The following is a 14,694-nucleotide window of genomic DNA, read 5'->3' on the forward strand; positions in this document are numbered from 1 at the left end:
TCTGCTCTGACAATGTACTTTATAGAATTGTAATTTCACTTACACATTCTTCCCTCACTAATCCACTAATCAAATGATACAAAATATATATAACAGAAAAGAGGACTCAAACATAAACTCCTTTTATGGTATAACTTTTACTTAAGTAAAGGGTCTAAAGCTTTTCGGGAATTAAATTCTTCTTAAAGTTTGTAAAAAATTTCAGGTGTCTGTGGTTTCTGAAAGTGTATTTAGGTAATTAAATATCGATGTCTGTGATATTTCTAAAATAGCCCCAAAGACCTGAGGTAAAAAAACAAACAAACAAAAAAAATCGCTATTCTCGAGCTGTTCAGTTTGACCCATGTGGTCTCCCGTACTGCTGAAGCGGTGTTGGCCGATGTGTGAGTAGCTAACTAATGTTTTCTTCACGAGTGTATTGGCTGAAATTACCTCTGGGAGGAATAAAATATTACTCCCGTGTGCCTTAACGTGTAACATATAGACATACATTAACAGACAAACTGATGGAGAGCTTATGAGAGCTCGCGATCGTTTTTTATCGTGCTAGCCAACGAGACTTCCCAGCTAGCTTTCGCAATTTGAACGTTAGCCACATTAATGCTAATTTTAGCTCTCAACATAACGTTAGTTGTGATACTGAATAGCTACAACTAGAGAACAAGTAAACAAGTGTTTTGTCAGCCTGCTAGTCAAGGAAATTGTAGTTTTTGTTCAGATAGTGTTCTGTATTCACCTCATTCGTAATATGGCTCCTTTACACAGGACTGAGCCAAACAAAAGTCATGAATTGTATTGATTTCAGATGGTGATTTAACTTTGCTAAAGCGTTTTTGTAATGTCTTACCTTCTATAACAATAGTGTAACAGTATAGCACGATTAGAGAAATGACTCTCTCGTTAATATACCAGCATGTGTACAATCTGTTTCAGGTCAAAATGGCAGAGCTAACAACACTAGAGAGCCTGCTGGAGATGGGCTTTGACAGAAACAGAGCGTGAGTTGACACCACAATCAAAGACTGATCCTGTTTAATATGGTTTCTAGATATGAGACTGGTTTCAAGTGAAATAAAACTGTCTAGCATTAAAGCAACCCTACTTGTCCTGCTGTGTTGGTGTTTTCAGAGAGAAGGCGGTGGCCAACACGGGGAACCAGGGGATAGAACAAGCCATGGACTGGTGAGTCTGATAGACACAGGAATAATCATACTAGTAGTGAACTGCCCAGGTTAATATAGTCCTCAGCGCCACAGTGCAGCTTGCCACTCTCTCAACAGTTTAACCCCTGTCTTTCCTCTGTGATGTGCTTTCCTCAGGTTAATGGAACATGAGAACGACCCTGACATTGATGAGCCCTATGTGCCGCCTGTGGGAAACGTCCTGGGAGGGGAAGCAGACAGCCAGTCCAACGCAGAACAGCCAACCCTAGCCGACACCGCTGAAGGTCACATATGCCTTGAGACAATATAAATTTGTCTACCATCAAGTATCTTGTCAGAAATTTATCCCATGGCAGCTTTCTAGTATTGTTTTTTGTATGACTTTGCATCACTTTCTTCATTTGTAAGTTATTTAATTCACACGATTTGACAAAATGAGACATTCCCATCTGGTTATTTTATCTGCAGAGTTTTTTAGTTGATTATTCCAGAAAAATTGCAATATTGGGATATACACTGATATCATCATATGTGACAAATTTATCCATGGCGCCCCCCACATCCCTGAGTCACATGTTTCAAAACATGTAATTTCCATCTGTGATCAAGATATAATCTCTAATTTATCTTGAGTAGAATGAAGTGGTAGTCACTGTTAATTTACACTGAATGTAATATGATGTCAGCCATTCATGTCAGTCCATTTGTTTTGGCTTCAGGTGGAGATATCGGCTACAACGAGACTGATGAGAGTTCAAAGCAGCCAATGACGGAGGAGGAGAAACGTGAGCAAGTTAAGAGGTCAGAGTGCACACGTAACTTTTACTGATGGTGGAGATTCAGTGTATTGGTCTTGACTTTTATCTATAAAAAACCCATGGTTGTGTCTAGGAGTTCAAAATGATGTGGGCATACTCTTTTTAGAGATATTGGAGAATTGTCTCTTCTTCAGGCTAGAGGAACTGATGCGGGTGAAGCAGGCGGAGAGAAGAGAGCGAGAGCGGGCAGAAGAGGTGGAGAGAGAGAAGGTACGGAGGAGGCAGGGCCAAGAGCTGCAGCAGATCCGCCAAAAACTGCAGGATGATGATATGAAGAAGCTTGCTGATCAGCGCAGGAGAGAGAAAATGGAGGACAAAATGGCAAGGTAGGGTCTTAATTAAAACACATCTCTGAGCAAGGAAAAGGAGATTCAGGTAATGGTTATTGACTGTGTATAGAGACATGAAGCAATTTATCATGTTTAAGCTGTAATAGAACGTTAAAGTACCTAAATGATCCAAGGATGTTTCCACTTCTTTGCCTGATAATCAGACTGAAATATTGTTTTATTTATTTATTTAATTATTATTATTATTCATTATTCTTAATGAATTTCTGGAGAAAATCAAAAGATTTGGGCAGAAATGCAGAGGTCTGGAACCAGGTTTGCTAATCACAGGAGGTCTAACATTAAAAAATAAAATGCACCCATAGTTCTTGTTTGAATGCCATCCTATTTCATCTTGAAACAAACTAAGATAATAGAAGAAATACTATAAATTGGGAAAATTGAGGTGGGCACTGTAAAGGATCTCAGAGGCTAGGTCCAAAAATAAGTGACAAATTGCAAATGAACAAATATGAGCAGGCATCTTCACTAAACTGTTCTTAATGATTTTGTGTCGCTTGTTTTTATTCCTGTCAGACAAAGGGTTAAAGAGAAGATAGCGCGAGACAGAGAGGAAAGAGCGCAAAAGGTACCTCTGTCATTGGTGTAGTTCACTTTTCCCTTTGTCTTGTTCACTTCCAATTTCTTTGTATTGCCACGTCTGTTGGACCCAATAACTTAAATGACTCTTGTGTTTGTTTATTTATTTATTTATTCTTGTGTCTAGTTTGGAGGCGGAGGACCCCCGAGCACAGCTGCATCATTCCAACCTGCCCAGCCCAGCCCCTCATCACCCACCAGTCAGGGCCCTCCACCCACTAAGAAGGAGTATGATGAGTCCAGGATACAGGTGCAGTGTTCAGCCATACTTGTTTTGCTTCTTTTTTTTTTCTTTTTTTTTTGTCTAATCAGTGTAATCAATGAAAAGATCAGACTTATTTTAAAGTGTGAGACAAACTGACATTGATGCAAATTTGTATTTATTTTAATGACTAAATATATGTTTGGCATGAAACTGTAAAATGTATATTCCCCACTTCTTCTCTCCTCTTCCCCTCCGCTCTTCACAGGTACGTCTGCTGGACGGCTCCACCATCACGACGGTCTTCAAGGCCCAGGAGCCGCTGGCGGCAGTGCGTGTCTACGTGCAAATGAACGGCAACACACCAGAGGGTCAGGACTTCATGCTGCTGTCGCCCTACCCGCGTCACGTCTACACCGAACTGGACATGGAGAAGCCCCTGAAAGAGCTGGGTGAGCACTGGGTCGTAGAGCGGTATTTGAGTAGGAGAAGTGAAGTGGCGAGATGGGTCGCATCGTATAGCATTCACAGGACTTAGTGGACGACTGTAGGGAGGTTACATCATCTGTCTGAACTGTACGCCATTTACACCTGGTACTCTCATAGAATGCATTGTGATTGTATCTGACCTTTTTTCACAATTTCCCTGTCTGTCTTTTTAGGTTTGGTGCCTTCAGCTGTGCTGGTTGTTGCCAAAAAGTGAGATCAGGAGGATCTGCTCTGTGAGCCTACCTCACCACTTCCACTACATCACCACCAGAGACACCTGAAACGGATGGATCCAGGAACAGAGCCGCCACCTTTTTAGTATCACTCAATAAGCCAGCTAACTGAACTAAAGCAGAGATGGAGCTGGAGGCTGTGTTCAGACAATGTGTAATAGTTCTTAAAATGAAGATATGGAAAAGTTATAAGGAAAAATGGTTTGTTTTTTCTAGACTAACTGAATGCAGCTCCTTGTCTTTCTGGGCTGATTTCACTGGCTGTAGATTGGATTGACAGTGACCTTTACCTATCAAGAACAAAGTGATGATAGCTGGCTTCTGACTGATACTGCCTCAAGAAGCACCGCTCATGGTTTCAGCAACACATTTACAAAAATGATACAGAACAAATTTGTTCAGTTTTAACCCGATCCTTATATAGCAAAGCACCACACAAGACTTACTTGATTGGTTCTGAAAGGGCCTTAAATTTAATCCCCACTATCTTCCTGATTTTGTGACATTCTACTTTGCCAGTTTTTTTATAAGTTAAAATATATTGACAGTTATGTCTACATAATCACCAAGAATCTACTTACAATAAAGCTGACTTGGAGAATTGTGATGGTGGACTGGATTTTCTAAAAATCACTTGTGTAACCCTCCTGCTGATATTCTGTATTTTTCTTTTTGTCAAACACTTTTTAGTTATTTTAATTATTAGGATTGATTTCATTTTATTAAGACCATGGAAAGCTGGAATAGGCCAAAAGTATCACTGCCCACTGGATTTTAAAGCACCTAGTGAGCTGGAACTCTGTGACATATAAAATAAGATGAAAATGTTAACATGCAAAAGCACGGCTGTAAATAATAAAATCATTGCTGGCTGAATTCCATTTAGCTGCTTCAGGTTGAGGATTGTGGTATTGTGCATGCTGACACATTGTCATAGAACTGAGCCATCTTTGATGTCAAACACCTGTAATTAGAAACAGCTGTGAACACAACACTGACATCATCGCTTTTTAAGTTGATATGACAATGTTGTTAGCAAAAAGTTGCTTATATACACATCCGGGAGTTAAGGAGCAACATTGGTTGCAAAGGTCTGACTCTTCAGTGGCTAAATGCTTCACTATGTTCACCAGCTTGTTGCTGTGTCCGTCTGATGTTTGGTGCTGAGCAGCTGGTGTACAGCTGGTTTTAGATTTTTTTTTCACCACGCTATGAGAAGGTTGGCTAACTACACAATGAGCTGAAACCCACCATTTATTTCCGTAAAGATGAGAGTAGCTACAGAGTAATTCTGTGTAGGTTAATCACTACAAGTGACCCCTTTCACATTGTCATTTGACACCATTATAAAGAATATTGGTTACACACACTTTTAGTAGAACTAATGGGCAAAAACAGAAGAAGGGACCCTTACCCTTTTATTAAATCTCTTAAAGTTATGTTAGGTGGCTCCAGCCACCTGAAAGTCCATTCAATTTACAGACAGCACTCGTGTTGTCTTCATATAACACTCTGAGGAAGGCAAATGCATAAGTGGACTGTTGGTAATGATCTAACAAAAAGAAAATGAGCGCTACGTATATATGTACCTATCAAAATAACACTACACTGAGCAAATGAGATTGTCTTCAGTTGAATTCCTGCCAACATGAGGCCAGAGGCAATACAACATGATGTACAGAAATTTCCAGAATTTCCAACTTTTTAAAAGATGCACAGGCCTAAAGTTTTAGTTTCAGTTAATGAGTATCACAGAGACAAATGAAGACACACAACACAAAGGAGATCTGTTGTGACACACTATAAAACACCTTTATATACATTAGAAAAAACAACAAATGGCCTATTGTGTGGAATGGTACAAAATGTCAATCATACATCACCTGTAAAGTTGTGATAAAGTTGTGGATAACTTTAAAACACAAGCAAAGGGGTTGGCTTGCAAACAAATACAAAAATAGTTCTGATTAAAATGCAGACACTGATGCACTGAAAATGAACGTCACTGTTTCCTTTCGTCGTCTTCCCACCTGTCCCTCAGACTCAACGCTGAAATGACACATGTTAAAAGATCTCAACTCCAGTCTCTCAATCTCACAAATCCAGGACAGTGAGGTAACTCAGAGGAAGGACGGAGAGGAAAGGATGCTGGGATTATTTTTAGCAGGACTTGACTGGCAGGACTGGGTGCTTCAGTTTGTTGTTCAGCTGAGAAGTCATCCTGGGTCAAACTGCTTCCCGTGGTCTTTTGGTGCCACACTTTTGGTGCTGTTGATCTCTTTAGCTGGGAGGATAGTAGCCCTGGTTGTAGTTCCAGGTGTTCTGGTAGCCGTAGCTGCCGTACTGCGGTTGCTGGGAACAAATCACAACAGATAGGAAATAATGTACACGGAATATCTTGAACTGTGTTTTATCATAGTACACCCACCCTCACCCTAGCTTCTCTTTAGGTCATTTTGTCAGTTAAAATCTCATTAGTACCTGGTACCAACTGCTGTATCCCCCGTAGCCAGTCTGTGCGCTCATGTCGGTGCCCATCATAGTTGGAGGGGGCGTGGTGATGGGGACGTGCGGCATGGTAGGTGGGACTTGTGTGGACACGGCAACAGCAGAGCCGTCCTCACTTTTGCTCAGTTTCTCCGAGTCCTCGTCCCTGCAGATCAAACACTCCATCAACGGCAAGTCAACGCTTTCAGCCAGTTTTCAACCTTCCTCCTATTTAACATCAGCCTCAGTATCAGTGCCAGTGTCATTGGACGAAATAAGTGATTTTTTTTTTTTCAATTAATATCCTAAACTGCGTCTTTAACTTGTGCTATTCTGCACAAAAGAATGGGACATTAATATATAATGCACTTTCCCCTCTCACCCGTTTTCTGCTCCTCTCTTTGTTCCACCGAGCTCCTTCAACAGTTTCTGGTGATCTTCGTAGACAGACAGCACACTGCAGAGGACAGAGACAATGAGGAACAACATTCTGGTCAAAGATGATGACTGGTTTGTTAGGTACGATCACGGTTTACATGACCAAATGGATTTAAAATATTTAATAATATCAGATGACTTGTGCTGAACTCTGACCTCTGGATAGAGTTGCTGTAGTCCTCTGCGAACTGCAGGCCTCTCTGTGAAAAGAGGATCTTGGTGTGTGGGGCGAGAGGCGCTGCCAGAGCTCGCGTCACACACTCCTGCACTGCCTCAGCAGAGGCCCAGGGGTCCCCCGACACCTCCAGCTCTAACAGGTTCAAGTGCAGTTTATCATTATCCTGAGGCAGAGAGAGGAAATTAAAAACAAGAGTTACTATATGTTGTAAGTACTACATTTTGGCTTTTTACTTCTGAAGCTACAAGTATCATTCACAAGAATATGAGATGTAAATCATAGCGTTCAACACATCATTTATGCAGAAATCTGACAATTACCACTTGGCATGGTCAGTTATTAGAAACTGAAACTTATCACTCTGTCAGATGGTTAAAAAAACTCAGCAGGTTGCATCATGAATAGACAAAGCCTCTTGCAAACTGAGTGTGGACAATCTGAAAGCTCAAGCTGTCACACAATTAAAAATAAATTAATTTCAGCCACTGGCGGGCAAGTTGTATGAAGCAAAACAGATTTTTAGAGCAAAGCTACATTCACATTCCTTAACTTTTAAAGCGGTGAGAGGAGATGGATCAGAATCCTGTGATGTCTGTGGGTGTGTGTTAATCATCTCACCGGACTAATCTCCAGCGCCTCCTGTAAAACTCTGCGGGCTCTGGCGGGGTTCCTCTCGAGCTTCAGCAACAGGCGAGCCAGCTTGATGGAGTAGAAAGCGTGTAACGTGGGCTTCTCTTTGGATTCAGCCACCGCATCCTGCAGCAAGGCCTCCGATTGGTCCAGATGGCCTGCTCGTCTCTCCAGAGCGGCCCTGCGGAGACGGACCACTGCCAACCCAGGCAGGAATTTCTCCAGGGCCTCCAGCACTCGCCGAGCCTCAGTTAAATCACCTGTTGGAGAAGATGAACGAGTTGTCATGAATGTGGTGGCTACAAAATAAAGGACTCTGATGTGTTGGCTCTGTTCTATATTAAGTTTCGCGGCTTTGTGATGTTTTTGCATCGGACTGCTTCATAATGAGGTAATACGCTTATTTAAATAAATGGCTATATTTATATAAATACTTAAAATATAATGCATTCTAATACAATGGCACCGCAGGATACAACCTAAAAATTACCAGTTTGTGAAACTGTCAACAACTATTCAAGATGGTTGTATTTATTACATGACTGTATTGCATCATGTACGTCACACATGCACAGCTTTGATTCAACTGAAATAGTTTTGATAAGCTGACTATAAATCCTAAAAGCAGAGAATAGGAAATGACCAGTTGAGGTTTGTCTGTTATGATGATTTAATCCTGTGTAGTAGAACTAGATCATATTCAACAAGCTGTTCTCTACCTTCTGTATTAATTCACGTGTGGACATAAAGGTATTGATGTAGAATTCTTATTAGTCCCTTTGACATCCTTTGGTGAAACTACACACATACAACTTGCCTTCACTTTTCACTGAATCGGTTACCATCTATTTCACTTTCAATCAATTTAACTTCAAGTCAGACCTTCTTAAGATATTTAACATTTCAAAGAAAAGGAAAAACAGTAAAGCTTTTATTTGCACAGTGTGTCTATGTGTGTTAATGTCTCATCGTACCGTGCCTCTCCTCGAAGGTGGCCCACTGCATGTGGATGTTGGGTTTATATGTCAGGTGAACCTCACAGGCTCGTTTGTAAACAGCTCGGGCTTCGTCCACACTCTGCGGCTCCAGGTACTGAATGTACTGAACAACATACACATGCACATGTTAGGCAGAGATCATACACACCAGTATTTATACACACACAAACTTCTCTTTTTAATCTAGTCTTGAGGCTTTCAACGACACTTAGACATGGAACTAGATACACACACACTTTTTCCTTACCCTGGTCCAGAACTCCTCATACAGAGCGCAAGCGATTAGGCAACGCTCAAAGAGGATGCGAACCCTGTGGTCGTCAAGGGCAACTGCAGCATCCTCTGACACTTCGTGGGTCTGAGCCGTGACCTCTGACCCCTCTGTGGCTGCCTGGTTTGGATCTAGTAAGGGACAATGGTGTCAAAACTGCAGATGCTTTCAGACGTTGAAACACAAATTGATCAAACCACAGAGACAAAGGTGACAACAGTCAGCATCTTCATCATGTATGTCACCTTGGTTGGGGTCTTTGGTGTCCTTGTTCAGCTGAGCAATTTCCCAGTCCAGGTAGGAGTGCCAGGCTCGCAGCTGGAGCCGGTCGAGTGACTTGACGTGGAAGTAGGGCCGCTTGATCTGCACGATGGAGAGAGACAGAGAGGGAAAATCAGATGTGTTTTTTGATGTAGCAATGAGTGGATGAGGTGAGTGTAGTTTGAAGTGGGTAACCAGTTCAAAGACTTTAAATCTAAAAAGACAACATGATGTTTACAGGTCAAGAGTCAAATAATTTACAGTGAAACTTAATTTTATAGTGATTAAGAAATTAAGAAGCAAAACCATTACACATTCTATTAATGCTTCACCGGTTTGGGAATATTTTATTATTATTATTATTATTATTATTATTATTATTATTATTTGAGCACAATCGCAGCTGTATTAAGAATTTGGGTTTTGGTTTCAAAAGGTCTGGGTATTGAAATCTACCTAAATGTGTCCATCACACAGAATACGTAAAGTACTGAATCAAATTTATTTACGCTTAGACCAGTTTGGGATTTAAATCGTGATTTTGCCTCATCTCATACTGTGTTTATTTTAGCCTAAATCTCTTGTGCCACTGCCTGTTTTTAGACAATTTGGCGAGTTTGGCTTCTTTTATCACATGAAAAAGGGGATTTTTATAGAAAAACATGTTGTTACACCCCAAAAACAGCAAAATAATAATGGTACCAAAACTCTGGTGTCAAAATAAACAAATCTGTCAAATGATATCCAGCCCTGGATTCAAAACAAAGTGTCTGGAAAATATATTTGATGTCATACTTTGGTCTCAAGTTTCCAAAAGAAAACAGAAAGTTGAATGGATGAATGCAGGAGGAAAAATACAGGAAGATAAAAAGATATAATACACAGGTGCCTGAAAAGAGAGAGAGAAAAAACAAAACTTACAGCGTCTTCAAAGTGCCATCTCTTGCGGACTTCTCCCTCGTTGTCCTGGTACACTTTGTCCCTGCGAACCAGCACTTGTTCCCTGATCTTCTGCATCAGTTCCTCCTAAACACAGAACGTAAAAATGATAAAAAAAAATGATCACCCATTCAACCATCTTTTTTCATCTAAGTTATCTCTCACCAGTACATACTTTTTGACTAATTAAGTAAAATCCTCTCAGGGTTGAGTGACAACTAGTCCGATGTTACTCACTGTGTCTGTGCCCTCAGGCGTGGCGGGCTCTTCCTCCCCCGGTGGCCTTTCCTCCTCCTCCTCCTGGGCCTGTTCAGCGCGCTCTGCCTTCTGGCTCTGGCGGCACAACGTCCTCAGCTCCTCGTACTCCTCTGGAGAAAGAACCTCTTTGGGCTCATGGCTGTTCAGGTGCTCCTTGAACCTGACGGAGAGCAGGAGGGAGGACAGAGCAGGACACAAAATGAGATTCATGAGAGAAGAAAAGACTGAGAAAGAGCAAAAGAGAAGGTGTCCAAGCAAGAGAAGAATATTCGAAAGATAACAATAGCATGTTGACTTATTGTTCCCCTTAAAAAAAAAAAAAAAAAGCTCTACTGAAAGCATACTGCCCGGTGAAATACAGACAAATTAGATCATGACTTTAATTTCTCAGAATTGAATGAGGATAGCAGAGAACTGGAAATATTGATTATTTAACAAAAAGGGAAATTACATTTATTATTACAGTAGTAAACCTGGTACGAACAATAATGCATTTATATCAATATTTTTGTCTTCTCTAAATTTACTTTAATTCTGATTGGGTATGACTTTGATGACTGTATGTGTGTGGTCTTACTTCTCGTAGTGCGTGTTATAGAGCTGGGTGGGAACTTTGAGGACTCTGTCCAGAACGGCTGCTGCGTTGCTCATGTTCCCCTGCTCCTTCTCCCACTCAACATACAGATCCCAAAGCCGGTCTGAGTGGAAGTCCAGACCTGCTGCCACAACGGCGTCCTCAAACACACTGAGGAGGGTAGAGAGAGGAAAACCATCAAAACATGAACACAACTATCTGTTCTGTACCAAATTTCATTTTAAGTTTATTTAAGATCAAGGAAAGGTTAAACAATAGTGGATACTGAAAGAGCTGTCATAGACAGCTAATAAAGGAAAGTATACTGGAGTTAATAGTGTAGTTTATCTGCTATCAACACCAGCGAAGTTATCCTGCTAAATGATTTTGCTGATATTTCTAAGGGAAATTGACTTTAATAAAAGCAGTTTACTAAAAGCAAAACAAAGGGACTCTTGCTCATCAGAAGCAGCATTTGCATTTCCTCTTATTTTTCTCTTCAATTTTAGACCCATGTGCTTACTGTGCTGTGCTCAGCACTGGAGGACCTAATTCATTGTAAACTGTGGTGAACAAGCACCATTTTTTTAACATATAAGGAGTCAAAATCCAGCTTTCAACCTTTCTGCTCTTTCAAAAAGAGGACAATTACAACAACAAGTCTTAAATGTGTGTGTGTGTGTGGGAGGGTTTGTCTACCTGCGAATCCGCTTTGGCGACTCAGGCAGGTTCATGTCCAGTGTTCCCAGCAGCAGATTGATGTAGTGAATCCACAGATCTACACTCAGAGGGATAGCCTGGAGACCCTGAACACACACCTAACACAACACACCACAGCCATTTATACGAGCACATAAAAACACTTCTTTAATCCTCTACATAGTTGTGTTGGGAAGAAAAAACGCAAAATTGTCAACTCTCATTCTGTTTTACCTCCTCTGCTTTAGCGTTGTACCCTGCACGGCGCTCCAGATCAGCAAATTTCTTCCAGTAGCCATAGCAGAGCGGGTAGCGAGCGAGAAAGGCCACCAGAGCTCTGCGTGACGCTGTGATGTGACTCTGAACAGGTGAGAGAAAATGTAAGTCCAAATGTCGCATGAGGCTACAACAAGCTTCCTCACAAAGCATGTTTTGTGGCCTCATGGGGGCGCTAGAAGTCAATGTTTCAACAGTTTGAGGTGGTAATACATCATTACTAAGTAACAATACAATGGGTTCCTAAGCTGGTTTTTTTTGTTTTGTTTTTTTTGTTTTTTATCTAAACACCACCTCTTCTCTGCTGTTTCTTCACACACCTCTTGCTCGCAGTATTGCAGGAGGTCAGTCCAGCTGGTGAAGTCTTGAGGATTGTCATGGGCGGCCTTCCACAGACGCTCAAAGTCAGCAGGCAGTTCGCCCTCCTCATCCTCTACAGCTGGAGGCATGGAGAAAGAAGAAGGGTCGGGAGCCACTGGAGCCTCAGGGGCTGCGCCGGCACTGCCGTTCTCTTCTGACATCTCGGCCATCTCAATTGGAGGCGGTGCTGGATCCTCAGAAGCCTCCATGGCTAAAGAGGGAAGAAGATCAAAGTTTAATAACTCAGATAAATCTCCATTACAAGCTCCTTTTACACCTCAAGATGTTTTCCCATATTGCCGGACATTTTCCAGAAATCTGTGACATGAAGTCATCTCTCGTCCCGGAGCAACCTGACTCACACACTACCTGCGTGAAGTTTTTAATACAGACCATAGAATTACAATCAAAGATTATTTTTATTACTGATTAATCTGTTATTTATTTAGTCTATTACAAATTTCAAGAGGTATTGTTCACAGTTTGCTATTTTATCCAACCAACAACCCAAAAAACCAAAGATTTAGATTTGATTTACATCAGTAAGTTCTCATATTTGAGAAGCTTAAACCACTGATTGCTTACATTTTTGCTTGGTAAAAAGTTCAGCTTATACAGTTAAACTCTAGAGCGGCGACTAAAAATTATCATCATCATCAATTATTCTGCCGCTTGTTTTCCTGATTAATCGTTTTTGTCACAAAAGAGAAAAACCAGTTCCTCACAGTCACAATTTCCGAAAACCCAAGTTGACATCTTCAAATGTCTTTGTCCAATCAACAGTCAATAGAAACAATAGAGCTTCAGTTTACTATCACACAAGGTAAAGAGAAGCAACACAGTTCAGAAGCTTAGTGAATGTTTGACATCAAATTACTTAAATGATTAGTCTATTTTTTTAAATTGTTGCTGGTTACTTTTCTGTCAATTGACTAATCGATTAGCACTGTTTAACCTTGAAACTATGAAAATTGTTGTTGATGAATCTTTTTAGCACTTCTGATCATGGTTGACAACAAGACAATCACAGGTTGCGCAAGAATATAAAAGCCTGCCTTCACACAACTGTAAACTGATCAATCAGAACACAATTTCCAACACAATACAGTTTTTCCCACACAACAATACATGGCTGAGAACAAAACAATGACTTTAAATGACTCAGGTTGCTGTTGTCATTTTTGTACCCTACCTGCAGTGCATGCTGAAGCACTTTCCTTAAACCTCCCTTGTAATTAGCCTAATCATCATTGTTTATGAGGTGTAGTGGTGAAGAAAAAAAACTAAAACCTTTGTCGCATCTCTACTATAGCACTGGACGTACTCTTGGGTGTTAGTTTAGGTGGGTGAACACACTTCAAGACAAAGCTACTTAGAAAATTTCCTGTGTAGGGAAAAGGCATTGGCCAAATGAATGTAATGTATGTAATTAATTAACTTTCCTGTTCCTCTGCTTCCTGGTCACTTTCCTGGAAAAGGCCAACAATAACAACTGTGTATGAAAAACTCATTTTGCACTCACACATGCATTGTAGTAAACTAGTAGCAGGTAAAGTAAATGAATGAACAAGAATTTAAGCAGAACTCTGACTGTCAAATTTAGCTAAAATCCAAATACTTCTTTTATACACTGAGCAGTCAAACCAGTTACTCAGCTAAACACGACAGTAAACCTGCAGCTGGTGATGCACACCGGACTAAAACATCCAATAAAACAAAAACAAAATCAGTAGTTCAGGGCTTTTATTCGAAACACACCCCTGTCTAAACCTGCACAGGTTGATTTCATTCATAAAAAGATCACCGTTTAGGCTCCAGTATCTTCGGGTTGTTGTGGACCTAATTCAACTAGTTTGTGATGAAAGGTGATGAACACCTTTGTTAAACTCAGCAAGGTTAGTTAAAGTTGGTTAAAGTACTTTCACAGATAGGTTGTGTAGCTGAAATCACGTTAGCTTAGCCTAGCTTCTCACGCTTGCCCTAAAAACAGGTCCAGCCACAGTCTTTACTCGAAACGTCTGGACATGAAAGCAGAGCACAGCAGTAACTGTAAAATGATACAAACCGGCATATTGTAAGATTCACACACGTTAATCAAACTAACCTGAAGAATCTTCGAGCTCCCCGTTGCCGCTCAGCTCCTCACCGCCTTCGGCCGCCATGATGGAAAACGTATTGCTACGTCACTGAGGCGCGACAACAAGTTAATGAAAACTACAAAAAATAGTAATTTGGAAAAAAAGTTGTTGTTTTTTATAGGGACATACAATGCACTGAACACTTGTTTGTACGAATATGGGCTTCTTTGTAAACTGTGGCGTGATTTAGGCTAAGTACTGTGCTCAGTTACAGGCGTGAGGTACTTTTTACTATTAGGTACTACTAGGTACTTATTTTATTTGTACTTCAATTTTCTGCTAATGTATACTTCACTCCACTACAATTTAGAGACAAATATTCTACTGCTTTTACTTCATTTATTTGATAGCTT

At 40.7% G+C, this 14,694-nt stretch overlaps 2 protein-coding genes across 2 annotated transcripts; one reads left to right on the forward strand and one right to left on the reverse strand.

Moving 5' to 3' along the window:
- Positions 1–343: 343 nt before the first annotated feature.
- ubxn1 (UBX domain protein 1) lies at positions 344–4,441 on the forward strand. The gene is made up of 10 exons (XM_022760226.1): positions 344–383; positions 934–998; positions 1,129–1,182; positions 1,320–1,447; positions 1,883–1,964; positions 2,116–2,307; positions 2,848–2,899; positions 3,038–3,160; positions 3,381–3,564; positions 3,775–4,441. Exons 2-10 carry the CDS (start codon positions 940–942, stop codon positions 3,813–3,815), a joined length of 915 nt encoding a protein of 304 aa, XP_022615947.1. The 5' UTR covers positions 344–383; positions 934–939; the 3' UTR covers positions 3,816–4,441.
- A 699-nt stretch (positions 4,442–5,140) lies between these two features.
- On the reverse strand, positions 5,141–14,365 carry LOC111232486 (pre-mRNA-processing factor 39-like). Its single transcript, XM_022760041.1, has 15 exons — positions 14,308–14,365; positions 12,164–12,414; positions 11,802–11,927; positions 11,568–11,686; positions 10,872–11,039; positions 10,274–10,454; positions 10,019–10,123; positions 9,082–9,199; positions 8,813–8,967; positions 8,542–8,668; positions 7,556–7,827; positions 6,916–7,100; positions 6,704–6,778; positions 6,316–6,487; positions 5,141–6,186 (listed from the first exon to the last, which is right to left on the reverse strand). The coding sequence occupies exons 1-15, from the start codon at positions 14,363–14,365 to the stop codon at positions 6,115–6,117; spliced, it is 2,184 nt and encodes a 727-aa protein (XP_022615762.1). The 3' UTR covers positions 5,141–6,114.
- Positions 14,366–14,694: the final 329 nt, after the last annotated feature.

The sequence above is a fragment of the Seriola dumerili genome, unplaced genomic scaffold, assembly GCF_002260705.1.
Source record: "Seriola dumerili isolate Sdu_G_001 unplaced genomic scaffold, Sdu_1.0 BDQW01000331.1, whole genome shotgun sequence".
Taxonomy (NCBI): domain Eukaryota; kingdom Metazoa; phylum Chordata; class Actinopteri; order Carangiformes; family Carangidae; genus Seriola; species Seriola dumerili.